The sequence below is a fragment of the Arvicola amphibius genome, chromosome 1, assembly GCF_903992535.2.
Source record: "Arvicola amphibius chromosome 1, mArvAmp1.2, whole genome shotgun sequence".
Lineage (NCBI taxonomy): Eukaryota > Metazoa > Chordata > Mammalia > Rodentia > Cricetidae > Arvicola > Arvicola amphibius.
This window is the reverse complement of record NC_052047.1, coordinates 186,225,295-186,245,647: the sequence shown is the minus strand read 5'-3', so window position 1 is coordinate 186,245,647 and position 20,353 is coordinate 186,225,295. Positions and strand designations below refer to the sequence as shown.

The 20,353-nt window shown below is 53.1% G+C and overlaps 1 protein-coding gene across 1 annotated transcript; it reads right to left on the bottom strand.

Annotated features, from left to right (window-relative positions):
• Positions 1–411: 411 nt before the first annotated feature.
• Positions 412–15,031, bottom strand: Trim8 (tripartite motif containing 8). The gene is made up of 6 exons (XM_038346728.2): positions 13,721–15,031; positions 4,308–4,403; positions 3,678–3,911; positions 2,521–2,552; positions 2,272–2,387; positions 412–1,955 (listed from the first exon to the last, which is right to left on the bottom strand). Exons 1-6 carry the CDS (start codon positions 14,288–14,290, stop codon positions 1,348–1,350), a joined length of 1,656 nt encoding a protein of 551 aa, XP_038202656.1. The 5' UTR covers positions 14,291–15,031; the 3' UTR covers positions 412–1,347.
• Between the last annotated feature and the right edge of the window lie 5,322 nt (positions 15,032–20,353).

The window sequence follows — 20,353 nt, the reverse complement described above, 5'->3', positions numbered from 1 at the left end:
GCCCCTCTCCCTGGAACAGGGCCTATCTCTGAGCCTGCAGCCCTCCCTGTACAGTGTCTGGCATATAGCAATGCTCAGTATTTGTGGCTAGAAGGCAGGTAAACTTTGCAAGACTCAAAGGTGTCTTTCTTCACCTATCTTTGCTAGAAGCACATTGGCAGAAGCTCAGAGACGCCAGGGGGTTGTGGTATGGGAGGCCTTTGGCAAACATTTGTCAAAGGAACCCAAGGTGAAGAGCAGATGCAGTTGGTGCCCGAGGAAGTGATATTTACAGGTCTGGAATTGTTTCTAGACCCAGGAGGGCAGAATCAAGGGAGAGCTGAGACGGCAGCCTTGGAGCACCCCGTGTACCGAGTGCCTACAGACTCTAGGCCTGGGTGGCAACGGGGTAAGAGCAAGGCCAGGGGCAGGGCTGCGCCATCATGTTTATTAGAAGGTCGGATTTCAGTGTGTGTGCTCTGGACAGATTACAGAATACCTGTGTATTGAGAGCAGGAAGTCCACGACTCATACAAAGTGCTCACTATAGGAAGTAGCTGTGTCAAAATCCAGGTAAGGACCCAAATCCGGGCAGCCCCTCCTCCACCGACCTCAACAAGGGCTGTGCTATTGTTTTTATTCATTATTTCTTTTATTTCTCTTTATTATTATTAATATTATTATTATTTGCTTTCGCTGTGGTCACTATCATTGGCAAAGTCCTTTCTTCACCTTTCCTGGACTTGGGGCTCCTGGCTTTAAAAGTTTCTACTCAGGCTGAAGGTGCCAAAACTGCTTGAGATGTGGCCTTGAACTCCGTCTGGGAACACGGTGAGAAGGAGGCAGAAGAAATCATTCTTGGCTTAAAAAAATTAAAAAACAAAACAAAACAAACAAAAAAAACTCCACAATCTATAGGTCATTCTTTACTCCACCAGTGATCAAACTGCCCAGAGGAAAAGCTGGAGGGAAGAGAAACAGGCCAGTGGGCAAGTGAGGAGAGTCGCCATCCCAAGGCTTCTTCCAGCCATGGAGCGATGTAGGGGAAGGAAGGAGCGGGCTTAAAAAAGAAGAAAAAAAGAAGAAGATAGAGAGTTCAGTGCCTTGAGACAGACACTGTTCCAACTCCAGGGCCACCTGCAGCCCCTACCCAGGCCAGCTCCCACCAGTACCTCCTCATCCAGGAGATGAATAATTAAAAAAAGAATCAAAACAAGGTCCTAAATAAAACAAAACCAAAAAGAAAAGACCTGGAGGAATGGAGGAAGGAGAGAGAAGGGCAGAAAGAAGGGCAGGTCTCTGAATGTATAACTCCCAAGCCACCGGGGCTGGGGGATAGGGTCCCCAGCGTCCACTGCCTGCTTGGCGTTAGCTTGTCACATAGTGTTTGGTGGATGGCTGCCCATACACCCTGTAGAAATCCTGGTGGCCAGGTTGCTGGGAAGCGTCGAGCCAGTCTCTGACTGCCAGGCCAGGAAGGGACTGAGGGACGGAGGGTGTGGGTGGAAGTGGGTGTGAGTATTCCTGTGAGGGCACTGTCCAAGGGAAGTGGCCGGATCGAGGGTACGGCTGGTGGCCACCATGGTTGGCCACGGAAGAACAGTAACAGTTGTCCACGGAACAGACGAGAATCTTGCGGCCGCCATACTGAGGAAGCATGGGCTGCTGGGTAGCAGAGCCATTGGGGTACTGTGATGGGGGAAACACAGGGCTTGAGTGTACTGGCTGGGCACCACCTGGCAGGGCCACCAAGTGTTGTGTGGAGCTGCAGGGCCCCAGAGGTTGCCCAGACTGGCCCTCGCCGCTGGCTGTGCCCGCTGCCCCATACTGGCTGCCCACAGGACCGGATGACGTCTCAAGGAAGCTGGCTTCCGGGAAGGCTGTCGAGTGCTTGCGCTTCTCTGCCCCAGAGCTGTTCACACCACAGGGATACAGGGGGACGCTCTGTAGGAAGGGCACCGGTGTGCTGAAGGAACCTGTGGAGAATTTGGAGTAAATGTTGCTGAAGACCCCGCCCAAACAACCTTAGTTTCCTTTCCCATGTGGAATTTGAACCTCTATGGGTCCAAATATGTGACATCTTAGTTGGCGTTTACTATTTTCATTTTCTAGCTGAAAGAAAGAAACAAACAAACAAAAAACAAAAGAAAGAAAAAAAAAAACAAAAAACCCCGAATCTCAAGGAAACGTAATGTCACTTGCCCAAGGTCCCACAGGTCTATCTGTGTGAAGCTGCGCTGCCTCCTGGAGACGGCAATGGCATTTACCCCTGCCCAGAGGCTTCACCCTCACCTTCTAGCATCTTCCGCAACTGCTTCTCCTTCTTGGCCACCTCGTTCAGGAAGAGCTTGGAGTTCAGGTGGCCGATCTTAGGGGGAGAAAGGCTGCTGCCCGTGCAGGTCTGGGTCCTGGGGGCAGTGGACGGGGCGTCTGCTGTGAGGAGGCCCCAGTGAGCCCGGCCCTACCTCCCCACCAGTGGGCACGGCCCTCTCTGCCCTCCCTCAGAGAAAGGGTCTGTAGGCCTGGGGGCTATCAGCTCACCTGTCCATTAGGATCTTCACAGACTTGGTGTTCTGCAAGGAAGGAAGACAGAGTCAGTCAATGGGAAAGGCAAGGCAGAACAGCTTCATTTATTAAACGCTTGCTATTCTACCACCATGGCATGGCTTCTGTTGTTTGAAACAGGGTCTCATGGATCCCTAGGCTGGTGTAGAATTAAGTATTAGGGTGACCTTGAACTATCCTCCTGCCCCCACTTCCCAGTTCAGAATTACAGGAGTGTGTGGTAACAAACCTAGCATATGGTATTGAGGATCAAACCGAGTTTCATGTGTGCTAGGCAAGTACCATACAATCTGAGCCACATTCCCAGCCAGGCACTGCTTCTTCTTTGTACCATTATATCTGGGAGGGTTCCACAAGTTCCTTCCTTTTATTTATTTATTTGTTTTCCAGCTTTATTTTATGTGCATTGGTATGAAGGTGTCAGATCCCTTGGAACCGGAGTTACACATGGTTGTGAGCTGCCATGTGGATGCTGAGAATTGAACCCAGGTCCTCTGGAAGAGCAGACAGTGCTCTTAAGCACTGAACCACCTCACTAGTCCCTTCCCTTTTATTATTTGAGACAGGGTCTCTCTGTTTTATAGCCCTAGATGTCCTAGAATTCCCTATGTAAAGCAGGCTGCTCTGGAACTCAGATATCCATCTGCCTCTGCCTTTTGAGTGCTGAGATTAAAGGTGTGCACCACCCAGTCCAACAGGCCTTTGAAATCTGGCTACATATGGATTTCAGATGGAAGCAAAGGTGTCCGTATCATATATGATATCACGTATTTCTTATGATCCAAACGACACCATAATCTGGCCAAATAAGTCTACAGCAACCTGTTTGAAATTTTTTTACCATGTGAAACACAGAAAGACCCTTAACTGCCAATGTCACTTCTACCCAGTATTTGCTGTAAATGAGGTGCTAAACTTTGTGTTTTTTAGTTTTTGGAGCTTAAAAAAAAATCTGGAATAATATATAAAGGATGGTGGACTGGTATATGTCAAGGCTCAGGGGCCTGTGACTTGCCTGAGGTCCCCAAACAAGGAAGAGCAGATGGACAGAGTGGCTCCCAAGGCTAAGGAAGGTGAGCCTGCTGGGCTGGAAGCAGCTGGGGACAGCTGCGCAGAGCGGTCCCCAGACCCACCTTCATGAAGCTGACATCCTCTGTCTTATCGAAGAGAAGCTGCAGGGAGCCCAGCAGCTTCTTGGCCTCTTGCATGCGTTCCCCAAGGTGCAGCGCCTGCGCCGCGTTCTCGCTGCAGAACTTGGCTTGCGCCTTGTCCAGGACCTCTACTGTTTGCCGCAGGTCCTCATCCAGCAGCTGGTGGAGCTTTTCGTACTGCAGCCGCACCTCTTCCTTCAGCTGGCTCACTTTCTCCTGCAGAGGTGGACAAGGATGAGCAGGCACATGAGCAGAGTGACTTCAGCCTGATGTCACTATCCCAATCCCATTTACTTTTTGGTTTTCTGAGATAAGGTTTCTCTGTATTACAGTCCTGGCTATCCTGAATCTTGCTTTGTAGACCAAGCTGGCCTTGAACTCATGGAGATCCGCCTGCCTCTGCTTCCTGACTGCTGGGATTAAAGGTGTGCACACCCCCCAACCCAATTTCTGGGACCCTCTGGCTTCTGAGGGTAGCACATGACCTGCCAACGCCCCAGTCATAGCACTGGGCTCTGTGCCAGCCACACTAAAACCAGTGGGACTCCAACTCACCGAAGATCCTGCACCCCCATTTTCCCATTACCCCCACACCGGCTCAGGGATTACTACCTCCACTAGGCGCTTGTCCGACTCGAGCTTGTAGAGCTGGTCCTCGATGTCCTGCTCTCGCTCCTCCAGCCGCTCCTGCTGCTTCATCAGCATCTTCTGTAGAGACAGAGTAATGGTGGTGTCAGAACGGGGTGTGACTCTAGCCTTTCCAGCCAAGCACCATTCCTCCTTTTTGGTAACAGACTTGACTTAAGATGACCTAAAACCTCTACCAGCCAGCCTCCCCCAGTCCTCACGCAGGCCCAGGACCAGCTACTTCCCATGAAACAGAGAGGCTCTCCATGTGCATCCAAACCCTGAGCTTCCCAAGGGCGGGCTTGGCCAGCTTGCACACTAAGCACTTATAGCTGCTGCTTCCTGTGCTCCCATCATCTTATTATATCTAGAAGTGGGTTCCTCTAATCACCCCCCCCACAATGCTGTGAAGTAAGTACTGTATTATGATCCTCATTCACAAAGGAAGAAACTGAGGCCTAGAGAGGTTGCACCATCTGGCCAATGGAGGGGACAAGATGGCTCAGTGGTGAAGAATGCCTACTGCTCTTACAGGAAACCCAGGGTATGGTTCCCGGCACCCAAGTCAGCAGCTCACAGGTGGCTCAGGGACATCTGACTCCTGGCCTTCGTTGGCACATGTGCGTGCACACCCGCGCACACACACACACATACACACCACAATTAAAAATAAACATATATCTTTGAAGTTGTATAGTCAGTAATGCGCACATACCAGGTAATATGGCAGGAGGTCTCTGAGTACCCAAGCCAGGCTACTTTTCCCTGGGAGCACCATCTTGAGTAGTGCACCCTAAGATGCAGTGGGTCAAACAGCCTTCCAAGATGTCACAGGCTCTTGGCCTCAACTTCCATTTGTTCTTTTCTATGGTGCAACAACACAGCCACCTCTTCCTTGTTCCCAAGGCTGAGCGCTGGCCTCAGGAGTCAAGTCCTTGCTAGTTATATCTCTCAACTCCCCCCGCCCCGTGAGACCAGGAGAGAAAGACCCCGCTGCTCCCAAGAACCATCCGCTCACTGTCAGACCAAGCTGTTTTCCCAAGTTCTTTCCTTAGAAATTTAATTCACTAATCGTATTTATTTTGTACACGACTGTCTTGCTCATATATCCATGTGCACAAGGTATGTGTCAGGTGCTGGCCAAGGTCACAGGGATTGGGTCCCCGGAAATGGAATTAGGGATGGTTGAAAAGCCACCATGCGGTACTGGGAATTGAATGCAGGTCCCTCTGCAAGAGTGGCAAGTGTTCTTTATTTTTCCCCTCCCTTTCCCACCTCCAAACACGCCTCTTCAAACAAGGTGTCTCTTGCTCAAGATGACTGCCAACTTTCAAATGTTCCAGTACGGCCAAGAGCGATCTTTCACACATGACTTCCAGTCTCCTGAGTGTAAGATAAGTACAGGCAAGAGTCTTGGCTGGGCCAGATTCTCAGTGTGCCTTTGGAAGGCTCGGTGGCCCTCTGCATCTCAGGGATCTCACCTCCAGGACTGCTCACTAGGACACTTCTTTTCTTTCTGTCACTGTCTGGGAGCCAACAATGCTTCACCTCCTTTGTCTGCTTTCTGAGGAACTTTCCATGACCCCTGTTTGTTCTGAGTTGGTGCAGGTCCCTTCCTATCCTGGTCACGTGATGGGCTGTCACATCCTGCCCTTCTCAGTAGCTGTGTTCTTTAGTATAACGGCCACTTTTTACACTGACGTTAGTAGAAAATAAAGTAAACCAGATATGGTAGCACCTGCCTGTAACCCAGCATGCAGACGCAGAGCCGAGACAGGAGGGTTAGGTTAGGAGCTGGAGCCAGCATGGGCTACATAGAAAGACCCTGACTGGTGGAGGGGGGTGGGGGGAAGGACAGGGAGGGAGGGAGGGAGAGGGGGGGGGGGAGGGAGAGGGAAGGGGGAGAGAGAGAGAGAGAGAGAGAGAGAGAGAGAGAGAGAGAGAGAGAGAAAGAGAACACGAAGTGATAACTGAGCACTGCTTGGGGTTTTCAGTAGCACCTCATTGCCATTGATTACAATGGTTACATGTAGCCAATAACGGACACAAAATGTTGCCACTCTCAGGAAGTTATGTGTCAGCTCTAGCCTAGAATCTCCATGTCTGCTAAGCAGGTGCAATACCACTGTTACTGTGGGTTCACAACCCTGCGGCTGGAACCCAGGGGGCCAGGCACAGCTGGGCTGGGGCTCTACCACTGCGCTCCATCTTCAGCTCACTTTCTGGTGTCCCGTCCTTCTTGGCACACACCCAAAATACCAGCACTAGTAAGGCTGAGGCAGGAGGATCGCCAGAAGTTCAAGGCCAGTCTGGACTACAAAAGGAAGGTGGTAGTGGCAGCAAATAGAAACTGGGTGTTAGCTAGGCATGATGGTGAAAGCTTTAGTTTCTGCTCTTGGGAAAATGAGGGAAAATCACAAGTTTGAGGTCATCCTTGGTGACAGGGAGACCCCCATCTCAAAAAAACTTCATGGCTGTGGCTGTCCTCTGCTTCCCTTCAAAGGCCCAAGGACCTGGTTATTGTTGAAAACAGAAACAACCAGGAGGCGAGCATAAAGTTCTGCAGAGCAGCTCTCAGACCCTCAAAAGTGTCCATCAGCAAGGGGTGCTTCTCTTCCTCTGGGGGGGCCTTCAGTCTCACCATGCAAACCCTACTCATACCACACCCAAAGCTAAATTCCTAACAATTCCGTCCTCACCACCCCTACCCTCCCTTCTTATAAATGGGAAAAACAAGGACAGCCAGACTTCTGGCAAACCTGTTCTATGGAGGTTGCTAGCCTAGAAACAAAGAATCAAGGTGTTGAGGGCAGGGTTAGGGTGAGTGTGAAGGCTCCCCTGAGCTAAGAGAGCCTGGAGTTCATCCTCACAGGCGCTTCCTCTTCGGTGACCCAGCAGACCTTGCCCTTGTCAGCCAGAGGGGTCAGACTAACAATAAATATAGCTCGTATGTGGGCAGAGGTGCCCTGATATACATGCACACACACACGCACAGCAACCTGGGCCCTGAGACCCTTAGTGCACATATGTTTACACCCAATGCCCCACACAAGACTGGATCTTTGGAGATCCCAGACAATGAAGGGGCCCGAATAGAAAGCTTTCCTGGAGACTGGTTCAGGGGTTGGGAGTACTAGCTGTTTGGGTAGAGGACCAGGTTTGATAGCCAGCGCTAATGGGCTCACAAGCATCTGTAACCCAGGTTCCTGGGGTTCCAACACCTTCTGGCCTCTGCAGGTACTGCACACACACAGTACACCTACATACAGGCATGTAGAACACACACACACACACTTTTAAAAAGCTTCACTGTGAACAGGAGGCCTTCTTCCTTCACCTATACAACAAATGGGGCTCAGATAGCATGCTGGCGGCCTATGTTATGGGCATAGGTGTGACCCTGCGGGAACAAGGCACCCCAGATAAAAACCAGGATCCAGGCGGACTGACTACTCGGCCCTAGCCACTGCAATCTCTCACCCATCTGCCCGCCCAAGTCATGGATGACCAGGGCCATAAGCAGATGAGGGAGCGACTAAGGCTGAATCCCAGGGGAAGGAGACAGATACAGCCAAAGGTTTCCACTAAACCTCCCCTGGCCAAGAAAGATTTTTACCTGCCAGTCAGTGAGAGCTCCTCCCCCACCCCAACTGAGGCCCCCATCCCCCAACTCCTGCCTAGTCCCGGTGCAGCTCAGCCTCCTTTCCTCTCAGGCACTCCCCGGAAGCACTGCTGTTCCGCGATCCCAGTGTCCCGCCCTCAGCGGGAAGATGTTGGGTCCAGCCATGGCCCAGTGAAAACAGTAGCCCCAACAGGTAGGTGGGTCTAATCTCCCCTCCGCCATCTCAGAGGTTTTCCGGTCTGTTGTAAGAGAGGGCAGGATGAGGAAGGAAGCTCACAGTGAGACCTGCAGGGCAGGCAGGGCTGGGAAAACCCCTTCCCCCAGCTTCCCTGCAGCCAGGGGGCAGCCGGGGAGGGGCGTGACTTCAAACACTGAGACTGGCAGGAGGAAAACCCACCTGCTGCCTCTTCACCACACCCACACCGATTCTACCAAATCAGAAAATCAGATGGGCTGAGCGTGGTGGCCGGGCCCCTTTAACCCCAGACTTGAGAGGCAGAGACAGGGAGATCGATCCCTGTGAGTTCGAGGCCAGCCTGGTCTATATAGTGGGTTCTAGGATAGCCAGTGCTACATAGTGAGACCCCCGTCTCCAGGAAGCAAGAGCAGCACCAGCCCTCACTCCCAGCAGCCTCCCTCCCCCCAGCTTCTTCTTACCTGCCTTCTCAGGGAATTCCAGCTCCCATTTGGGAAAAACGCATAGCTGAGGTGGGGCTCCATGTCCCCGGCTTGATTCCCAGTAAGGCCTCACAAAACAGGGGAGCAGTGACTTTCCAAACTGACTCTGCCCCCTATAAGTGTCCTGAACTGTGTGTAGGAGGGAAACCATATCTAGTTTAGAAGCAATGGAGGGAGCAAGGACTCTGGGGGAGTCCCCAAGAGCAAGCCCCCCTAGAATTGTGGACTTCAGGCATTCTGGGATCTCCCTTACCCGCCACGGTTCCAGGGCACCATGCATCTCAGACCTGCTTCCATGTCTTGGTGCCCACCCAAAGAGGGATATTCACAGGGCCTAGCTCCTGTGCTGCCATCTCAGGTGCCTCTGGAGTCTGGCCAGCTCGGCCCTGTTGGTATTTTGCTACCAGACTAGATCAGGCAGATGGTGAGGTTTGGAGAATAAGGGCTGTGTAAAAGTTAATAAATAATAATAAACCCTCAAGTCAACCTGAAGAAAAGGAAGGTCAAGGAAGATCGGGCTGAGGGTCAGGGCACAGGCAGGCACTAGGTTTCCAGGCAAGGCCAAGGTTGGCTCCAGCAGCCCCTATGGCAATGGTGAGTAGGATGGGGGGACCAGAAAGGGGCTGGACTGTTGGAACACGACTTGCTCAGATCAGGCCAGCACTGGCTCCAGGACTCGCTTAGAACCTTGTGGGACTTTCTTCCTTAGCTTTTGTGACTGTCCTTCTTTCCCACCTAAGCCCTTATCCCAGGATCCAATCTGACCTGGCTCCATGGGCACAATCTCCTCTCCCCACCAAAAAAGTCCCTCTCCCCTGCCACAGGGCTCGCTTTGGATACTATGTGAGAAACCAGAGATAAAGGGTGGTAGGCACAGAAGTCAGGGCAAAGAGAAAGCTGGAGCCTCAGCGATCCCCACAGGCCATCAGCGTGAGAGGGCTTCCCAGCTGCAGAGTCGAATTAGCTTTTGCTGTGCACAGAGCAGCCTCTGGGGCAGCAGAACAAAGAGGCGAGAGAGAAAGCCCCCCTTTGTCTGGGTTTGAATGCCAGGCCAGCCAGGGAGGAAGGCTTTCCCAGAGCCAGGGATGAGGCTGGTCAGACTTGCTTGCTCAGCCCAGGGCAGAGGCCCAAATGGGGCTGCCCACCCAGACCCTATGGGGCTGCCCACCCAGACCCTCCCCACTCTCCAGCTCTGTAGCACCCACTGGGGCTCTCTGTTACCTCCAACACTCACCACAGGCAACAGCTTACCCTAAAGTGAATCCCTTTCCAAACATCCCCAGCTAAGAAAGTCACAAGCCCCACCTATTACCTGCGGAAGCACTTGCTAAGTAGCAGTCTAAACAACAAAGTCCTGGGAAATTCACAAACGGGCACTATCCCCTCTCACCTGACATCCACAAACACATGAGCACACTTCTGTCCCCAACTCTACAGCCACACAGGAAAGTAGTGCCTAATTAAGTCAGTCATGCACACATCCTTTCTTGGAGATACTCATGTGGGGAAAAACAGTTCCAACAGACAGACATAGACACACACACACACAGTCCAGAACTGTGAGCTGGTAGAGTAATCCATAGGGAGTGTGTAACAGGCTCCTGGCTGTGGCAGCAGGATGCTGCAGTAGAGGCAGGGGATTGCACCCGTCTGAGGCTTCTCTTAGGATCCAGGGAGGAGACCAAAGCAGGCCCCTTCTCTAAGGATTCAGGATGACCATGGAAGACAGTACACAGCCCTCACACCACACACCCCTCAATACACACACAGCTTCCCTACCCTGTCTGCTATTGGCAGAGGGAGCAGACGGTCTGAACTGCCGGAATGGGGCTGTGACCCCAGCCCCAGCTTAGCAGAGACCCTCTAGGCCACCCTCTCACAGGATTCCCTTTAGGGTTCCCATGTATTCCCCTCCTGCACAGGCGCAGAGCACCCTCACTCCAAGCAACTACTAATGCCAGCAGTGGGGACCCCGCTCCCCAGAGGGCACCACCTCCAGCCCATTTCTGGGGTCCTAGAGATGACCCAGAAGCACACAAACCACACAAGCGCAAGCACACATATCTGCCAGCCACACACACATGGCCACGACTTCTCTTGGGTCTTCACTATGTTGAGAGAGGTCTTAAGAGTACTCCCAACTCCCATCAGCCCCCCCCATTACTAAGATGAACCCCTAAAGAGGCTGGAAGGGCCTGAGCCCATGGATGTCTCAATCCTGGACCCACAGCTCAAATAGAAAACACGTCAAGGCTATAGGTATGTCCCAGAGAATGATCTTGAGGCCCACTGGTTGGCATCCAGTCCTCTCAAAGGCAATGGAGCAACGTCCTAGCCTGCACAGGCCTAACTCTTAAGTCCCACCCCTTCCTGATTCTCCACCCAAGCCCCTGGCTGAAGCACAGAAAAGTAGGTGCTTGTAGATATTTGAGGATGGGGCTACCAGAAAGGGTTAAGCAGTGGTTGTGGTGGTTAGTTTTTTTGTTGATGATGTTGGATTTGTTTTTTAAGATAAGGTCTCCCTGTGTGCCCTGGCTGGCCTGGAACTCACAGTGATTCCCCCTGCCTCCCAAGTGCTGGGATTAAAGTGTGGGCCACTCTGGGCACCCAAAACCCCTCAGTAGCGTTAACTATTTCCAGGCAGCTGATTTGGACCCTAACCCCATGGGGGAGAGCAGGAGAGGAAACACAACAGGCAGAACCTAGATTCTTTTTGTGGTTCTTTGTGCCTCTGCACCTTTACCTTGGAAAATTCTGGTTTACCTTTCCACAGCACCAGCAAAGGCCCTTAAGACAGACTCCTAGCCAGAAAAAACTGGCTGAAGCAAAGACACCTTCTCTCCCCCCACCCCCCATCCAGGATAGCCTAGAGAGAGGGCAGAGTTCTCCCATTCAGCTTCCTCAGGACTCAGCCCCTCCCTAAGGGCGGGACCCCTACCTCTGCATTCAATAAGTCAGGCTCATACTTGAGTGACACTGAGCTATTGAAGGGTTTCCAAGCCTAGTGCCCTGGGGCACTAGAGAGAATGGATCAGAGAAGGATGGAGGAGGATGAGCCTCGGGCACAGATGCTGACCTCGCGGAATTGCACATCTGGCCCTAATGCAACTCACCACTCACACAAGCAGACAGACACATCATGGAGCTGCTGATATAAGTTCAGGCCTGATGAAAGGAGCCCCATGGTACACTCTGAGAGCTAATGATGCCACCGTCTCCTCCCCAGTCCACAAGCACTGCATAGCCATTTGAGAATAATCACACATCTAAGGATGCCCTAATACCAAGCCAGGTATAATGAAGTTTTCTTCCCTTCCCCAAGACATCCCTAGCATTTAAGGGGTACAAGCACACTGCCCAATCAAAATCCTCTCCTGTTCCATTCAGTCACATCTTTCCTTTGCCCTCTATCCACTTTCTCCAGCCAATCACAGACAGAGAATTGGACAGCCAGCCGTCCTTCCTCCAGCCTTTCCCTACACTTTCTCAGCCTCCACCCCTACCATCTTTATTAATAGCAGCAGCTTCAATACTGGGTAAAGTGTAGGCTATGCCTGCCCTGATTCGGGGGAGGAGGACCACAGGGCTCCTCCATTTCCCCAGGCCTCGGCCTCTTCCAACACTAGTGGGGAGGAGTGACTCCTCGTCTCCATCCCCCACACTTCCTTTAAGAAACCAGAGGCCTCTCCTGGCACAAAACCCTAGAACTGGCCCATGCAATTGCAAACTAATTATACAGCAAATTTTGTTATCCCCGCCCTCAGCCTGCGGTGGCCCTTCTTCCTTTTGTTGGTTGTATATGTATGTTTTTTTAATTGCTAAACAGTGACTCATTTAGATTAGTCCCCTCCTTGCCTTCGTCCCCCCTCCTTACCACCAAGGAAACAGCCCCCATCTATATTCTGGAGACCCAGCTTCCTCATACTGCAGAGGCCCCACAGGCCTCCAGGGGCCCCCACCCTAAACACACACTCCCAGTCCTACCAAGCAGAACCTTGCTCCCTTATCACAAGACCCCCTAGCCCGCGCCTCCAAGATGGCTCAGATGGCTTAGATCAACTCCTTCCTTCTGTGTGACTCAACCCCAAGGGGCAGGGGACCCGAGAGGAACCTGGGAGGAGCCCCCTTCCAGTGAAAGGGACGGAAGTATGCCCCAGTCCAGTTCCCTAGCCAGGCCCGGAGGCCTAAGAGGGGGAAGGCGGTTTTGACATTGGCTGCTGCAGCAGGGTGTATACAATGGGAGGGGGTGCGGTTCCGTAATCACCCAGGCGGCAGCCCAGGGGAGCCAGCTGCCTGAAACCAGATTTCAAGGCGGCTCAACCTTAAACCCACAGGATTCTTTTTCCGTCTTCCACCTCCCCTCCCCAAATGTGGGAGGGCTGTGGAGGAGGGCAGGGCCGAGAGGAAAGGGTTAGACACATACTTTAAGGTTTGTTCATGCAGGCTCGGGCAGCATACAAGTACATAGAGAGCAGCCTCAGCCTGGGGAGCGTCTGCTGGGACGGATCGCGGAAGAGCTGACAGAAGGAGATGACTCTGGACATCCAGGCCTTGCCCAGCTAGATACCAGAGTTCTGCTCTATCTCCGGAAGCTTCTCCCCCCCCCACCCCCAATGTGTTTCCAATAGAGCTTAAAACTAACATGGCTGCTTTTGTTTACTTCCTCATTGGTATGCCAGCATCATGGATCATGTCAGCCACAGCAGCGGCACCAGGACACTCATTACATAAACAGCAGCTGGAGAAGCAGGACCGGGGTCACTGCCTTGGTGACTTCCCGTAGAGCTTACAGAAACAAAGCTGGGGGAGGGAGCTGCGCAAAACAGAAAAGCGACACTTAAACTACTTCCAACAGCCTCCCTCAATTCCATAAATGACTCGCAAAAGGGACCCTGAGGGCACAGGTGCGAGAATGCACCCAGCAGCCAGGCCCTACTTCTGAGGACCTTGTCGTCCCCTCCCCTCCAAACTTTTACAGGAGAGTTTGGAAGAGGGCCTCTAGATTAATGCCACAAGAGTCAGCTCTTGGGGATGGGTAGCCCCTAGGCGGGATATATGTGTGGGTGCGCGCGCGCGCGTGCGCGTGAAGTGTACTTGCCCGTATCTCATTCCTCCGGATCTCCACGTCGCACACCGAGTGTCCCTGATGCGCGCCGCTGTAGTAGCAGCAGTACTGGCACACCGCCACCTGCTCGGCCTCGCAGTGGTACAGGCGGTAGGCGTTGTGCTGCGGGCAGCTCCAGGCCCGCACGTCGTCAGCCTCCACCAGGAGGTGCCCGCGGGCGGTGGAGGGCTGCTGCAGGTGCGTCTGCACGTGGGACTGGCAGCAGGGAGCCTCGCAGCGCAGGCAGACCTTCTGCGCCGGCAGCGGGGGGCCGCGGCGACAGAACACGCAGTGCAGTGCCGTCGGCGGCTTCTCCACGTGCAGGGCGTTGAACTTCTCCACGATGTTGGTGAGCTTCAGGTTCTTCTCCAGGCCCGGCTTCTGATTGTAGGCCTGGTTGCACTCAGGGCAGCGCACCAGGCCACTGTCCTTGGCCCAAGCCTCGCCGATGCAGCCCCGGCAGAAGTTATGTTTGCACGGCAGCTGCACCGGTTCCACGAAGACGTGCAGGCAGATGGGGCAGATGAGCTCCTCCTCAAAGCAGTTCTTCCAATTCTCCGCCATGGCGGCTGCGGGCAGGGGGCCCGAGAGCTCCCGAATTCCCCAACCCTGGGGATCCGTCTGATGCTGAGGACCCACCGAGCCCGAAGCTCCGGTCCCCGCCGGCCCCGCCAGTCGCTCAGTCACCAGCGCCTTCCTCGTGCCCGCCCCCCAGAGGAGGGAGCCTGGGTCCTCGCGCAGCGCGCGCCGCCGGCAGCGTCTCCTCCTCCTGGCGAGTGCCTAGCGGGAGGCGGCGGGCTGCGCCAGGGCCGCGGCCGGGGCACCAGCCCTGGAGGGGAACGCCGTGGTCCAAATTCCATATAACAGGCCGCCTCCCCGTCGGCGCGGCTAGGGCAGGGGCGTCCCGCGGCCTGCGCTCGGCCCCGCGGCTGACATCGGGGCGCGCCCCACGGCGCACCGAGCGGGGGAGCCGCACTCTTCCTAGGGTGGCGGTCGCGGCGACGGTGGCTCCCTCCCGGCTGCTCCGAGCCGCGCCTTTTGCCTGGCTCCCGGCCGAGGTCCGAGGGGCACGGAGAGCTAGTTCGGCCGCACCGAAGCTGGCTCGATCCGGAGCCGGCGAGCAAGGCGCGCCGGCGGTCCCCGGGCTGTGACGCGGGCGTCCCCCAGCTGGCCGGCCGGCTGCGGGTTGCAGGGCGCGGGCGGGCCGACTGCGGGGCGCTGCGTGCGCGCTGGGGCAGTCATTCAGATGAAATTCCAGTCCCCGGCCAGAGACACCAGCCCGCCTCTGCCTTCCTCCTCCCTTCACAAATAGAAACGGAAGGGGGAGGGAGAGAAGTGGAAAAAAAAAAAAAGCAACCAGAGAGGGAGGGAGAGAGGGAGGGAGAGCCCGGGAGGTGCTCCGGCCTGACCCCCTTGTCGCTACTTCTGTGCTCCCCGGAGGCCCCGCGCAGGGCGCCCCCGCCGCAGAGAGACCCCACTCCCCGTCTCCGCGCTGGGCGGGCGGCTCGCCTGCGCCGAGGAAAACAAGGATTGATCAAACTAGAAAGGAATTTTTCTCAACTGCTAATGAACAGGAGGCTCGGCTCCCGGCCCTCCCCTCCCCCCGCCCGGCCCTCCCCCTTCGCCCCCCCACCCCTCCCCCCCACTTTCTTTTCTTCTCGGCCTCTGCTGCTCCGGCCTGGAAGGCTCCGGGCTGCGGTCGGAGCCAGCCTGCGGCGGCGGGGCCGGGCCGAGCCAGCCGGGCCGGGTGCGTCTTCAGCGCCCAGCCATCTTGAGCTCCCAGCGGCCGCGCTGGGGCCGGGGTCCGGGCGCGCGCTTGAGGGTCCTGCAGCTCGCTTTTTTCTCCCCACCCTCCCTTTGGTGGGATTTTTTTTTTTCCTCCAAGGGGAGGGCTGGCGGCCTCCAGCAAATTAGGAGAGAGGGAAGGAGGAAAATGCCAAGTCTTGATTCCTCTCCACCTCTGCTCCACCCATCCCGGTCCTTCCAAAAAAATTCTTTTTAAAAGATTAGAATTGGAAGAAGTCGGCAGAACGGCGAGCGCCTGTGGCCCCCAGCGCTGCCCGGGCGACGCGTCCGGAGCGGGCCCGAGCCCGTCGCTCGGTCCGTGGGTCCGTTTGTCCTCTCCCGCAGCTTCTCAAGTGAGGGGAGGGCGGGCACTCCGGGCAGGGTCTACGCTGCGGCTGTCGCTTCAGAGCTTTATCCTCAGATCAAGAGGGAAAAAAAAAGAAGAAAGAAAGAAAGAAAGAAAAACGGGGTAAAAAGATAGAAACCAGCCACTCCCCAGCCCAACACTCTCATCACAGCCACCTTCAGCCATCTTGCGTGTATTATTTCAAGAATAATCTGTTTAATAGAAATAGATGCGTCTCTGGCCCCCTTCTCCGCATCCTGGGGTCCCGCCCCCTTTCAATAATAATCTCGATAATAAAAATGATCAGCAGGCCGGGCAGTTCGAGATTGCTTCTCCCTGCCTTGGGTCTCTCCAGCTCTTCTCCCTCTAGGAAGGGGTACGGGGGGGGGCCCACCGGCCCCCACCGCCGGCGCAGCGAGGGAAGGACAATCTCGCTCCAGCCTGGAGCAGCACGGGCCGAGAGGGGCCTCGGCCCGCAGGATCCACCGAGGGGACACACTGGGGTCCTGTGTCTCGGGCCGGGGTTCCCGCCGCCCCGCATACAATGGGTTCGAAGCAGAGCGAGGCCGGAAAGATGGGGGCGCGAGAAGGCAGGAGGATTGCAGAGCTCAGGGCTCGCGGACAAGGGTGACAGAAGCGCTGGGGTGGGGGGTGTGTATCCCTACATCAAGGCTGGTGCCGCTACTCGGGAAGGGGGCGGGGAGACCGGGGGTGGGGGGGCAAGGAGAAAGCGGCAGGCGGCGCCTTTAATCAGCACCCGCTGGCTCAGCCCACCCGGTACTAGCGAAATCAGCGGGGAGGGGGGAGGGGAGGGGCGTATTTTTCCGGAAGTGCTCTTACAGCTGCTTAGACTCTTGGCCCCGCCCCTTTCCTATCTGGAATTAGGGCTGTTCCTAAAGCGGCTTATGCTATTGGCCCTCCAGGTGAGACTCCGCCTCCTTAAGGCGTGGCGAACCGCCGTGATCTCACGTGACTCGCACTAACTTCGGTACATTAAACATTGGGTGCTAAGGGAGGGGCTCTGTCAGAGCTTCTTAAAACGGCGATGACGTCGCCTAGCTGTGGCACCGTTTTTTCAGGGTCCTCGTCAGCAGTAGCTCTTTTTATCTGAGAGGAAAGAAGGGTTGTCAATCAGTTTGCTCAAGTGTCTAGAGGAATTGAGCAGGGAATTACAAAGGTTAGCCGTGGAGCATTGCCCTATCTCCTCGATACTTTCCCTCACATCTCTGAAGCTTAAAACTACCAAGCTAGTAATCCCTTTTCCTATTGATGAGAAACCTGATGCTTAAGGAACTGTAGACATCTCCCTGAGTTAGTTGGTCAGTCCGTGAATATGCATATAGTGTAACAAAGACCTCTTACATACTGGTGACATTTTTCTAGGCCCACGGAATTTCCTGGAAAACGTACATTAAAAAAAAAAGAATAATATGTAGGATAATGTCTGAGAGTAAGTAAGAGGCACACACAAAGGCTCTAAGTAAAAGTGACTTTTGAGCCCAGACCTGAATGCACACCAAGAATCAGGCTAGTGACAACCTGGGAAGGAGTACTTTCATCAAAAGGCAAAAACAAATGCACAAGCTTGTTCCTGAGCAGAAAGAAGGCATCATGGGAGGGTGAGAGATAGGGACCAGAACACACAGGATATTGCCAGTCACCGACACAGGAAGGAATTTGGACTCTAAGCTAGTTGTGAGCCCCTGGGCTTGGTATATATTGGAAGGAGAACCAACAGGACTTACTGTTTGATTAGCTATGGGGCAGAGGGGAATCCACATAACAACAATAAGAGTTAGGTAGGAATAGGACCAAGATGCACTTAGCATTATATGGATAGCCTGCTAAGTATATACACTCATGTATTTCCTCCACTATCTTACACAATATTTTATCTAGTTTGTGGAGGTGGCAATTGAACCCAGAACTTTGTACATTAGGCAGACCTTGGCCAGGCTCCATCCCCTGCCAGCCTATGTGAAGTGTAAGTGTACCCAGGCCAGAGCACAGTGTCGCTTGGTGTTGTTCCTCAGGTATCACTGCTTTTCGTTTTCTGAGACAGGCTCTCACTTGTCTGGAGACCATCACATAGACTTGCTTGGCTGTCTCCACTTCCCAGCACGGATGCACAGGTGCAGTGCTCTGCTGCCATGCCTGGCTTCTTACATGGGCTCTGCAGACTCCACTCTGATCCTCATGTCTGCAAGCTTGAGTTATCTTGCAAGGCCCAAGTCTTTCTTAAAATTCTTTTTTTGTAGCTCCGGCTGTCCTGAAACTCACTCTGTAGACCAGGCTGACCTTGAATTTACAGATATCTGCCTGCCTCTACCTCGGAGTGCCAGGATTAAAGACATGCACCACCCCACCCACCATCCATGTTTAGCCCTTTTTTTTGTTTGTTTGTTTTTCAAGACAGGCTTTTTCTGTAGCTTTGGAGCCTATCTTGGAACTAGCTCTTGTAGACCAGGCTGGCCTCGAACTTACAGAGATCAACCTGCCTCTGCCTCCTGACTGCTGGGATTAAAGGCAAGCGCCACTACGGCCCAGCACCTTTTTAAAATTCTTAATTAAAACATTAATACTTATATGTAGTTATGCTGACTAGTTTTACGTCAACTTGACATAAGCTAGAGTCATTTTGAAAGAGGGAACCTCAGTTGAGAAAATACTCCCTCCAAGTATCATCAATCAAGGCCTTTTCTTGATTGATGATGATTGATGTGGGAGGACCCAACTCACAATGGTGGTGCCATCTCTGGGCTGGGCTGATGGCCCTGAATCTTATAAGCAGGCTGAGTGTGTCAGTAAGCAGCTCTGTTCCATAGTTTCTGCATTTGTTCCTGTCTCCAAGTTCTTGAATTTCTGCCTTGAATTCCCCGGATGATGGACACAGGTGTAGATGGAGCAGCGGGCTGCTTCCCGCCACCTGGCTAGCTTTACCCGAAATAATTACACAGAAACTGTATTCTTTTTTTTTTTTTTTTTTTTTTTTTTTTTGTTTTTCGAGACAGGGTTTCTCTGCAGCTTTTAGAGCCTGTCCTGGAGATAGCTCTTGTAGACCAGGCTGGTCTCGAACTCACAGAGATCCGCCTGCTTCTGCCTCCCAAGTGCTGGGATTAAAGGCGTGCGCCACCACCGCCCAGCTTGAAACTGTATTCTTTTAAACACTGCCTGGCCCGTTAGTTTCAGCCTCTTATTGGCTAATTCTCACATCTTGACTAACCCATTTCTAATAATGTGTGTAGCACCACAAGGTGGTGTCTTACCAGGAAGATTCTTAACCTGCATCAATCTCAGAGAGGAGAGCTATGGCGTCTGCCTGAGGCATCTGTCTGACTCTGCTTTCTTTCTCCCACAATCTGTTCTGTCTACTCCACCTTCCTAATTTTCTGTCCTATCAAAGGGCCAAAGCAGTTTTTTTTTTCTTTTTCTTTTTCTTTTTTGGTTTTTCAAGACAGGGTTTCTATGCAGCTTTTTTAGAGCCTGTCCTGGACCTAGCTCTTGTAGACCAGGCTGGCCTCGAACTCACAGAGATCTGCCTGCCTCTGCCTCCCGAGTGCTGGGATTAAAGGCGTGCGCCACCACCGCCCGGCAGCAGCTTTTTTTTAAAAAAATATTTGTTTATTTATTTTGTATACAACATTCTGTCTGTGTGTATACCTGCTGGCCAGAAGAGGGCACCAGACCTCATTACAGATGGTTGTGAGCCACCATGTGGTTGCTGGGAATTGAACTCAGGACCTTTGGAAGAGCAGGCGATGCTCTTAACCATTGAGCCATCTCTCCAGCCCCCAGCAGTTTCTTTATTAACCAATGAAAGTAACACATAGCGAAAAACCAAAAAAAGAAAAAAGAAAAAAAAAACGTTAAAATGCAGAGAAACCCTGTCTCGAAAAACCAAAAAAAGAAAAAAAAAAAAAAAAAGTAACACATAGGCAGATGACCCTCCTCCATCACACAGGTGTAAAATGAAATTAAACCCTTTCTTCTCAAGTTGCTTTCGGTCATGGTATTTCATCACAGCAATAGAAACCTCACCCAAGATGATGCTCATGATGCCTAATATGATAACTCATTGATACAAATATACAATGTGGCCTCTTCTAAGTTGGAGAGGTCTCCATACCCCTTTTCCTAACCACAGGTCTCCTTTCCTCCTGAGCCTTGATGATGACCAGTGGCTCCGATGCTCAAGATGCACACTGCACACCACGGATCCCTCACAGGCACTCAGAGCCCCATGCGTTAGAAACTAAGCTTTGCATTCTTTCCCCAGTGCAGTCTGTCCTTGCTTCTGTGTGCACTCTGTAGCTCCACAGACCCGTAACCACTCAACCACTGCCCAGTCAGGCATGAGAGAAATAACCGGATGTCTCTCTTTCCCTACCCCATCCACTCCATCAGCATCAGGAGCTGTAGCTAGGTCCTTCTCTTCAGTTCACATTCAAGGATACCAGGCTTTCACACGCCTTTTTTTTTTTTTTCAGGCAAAATTT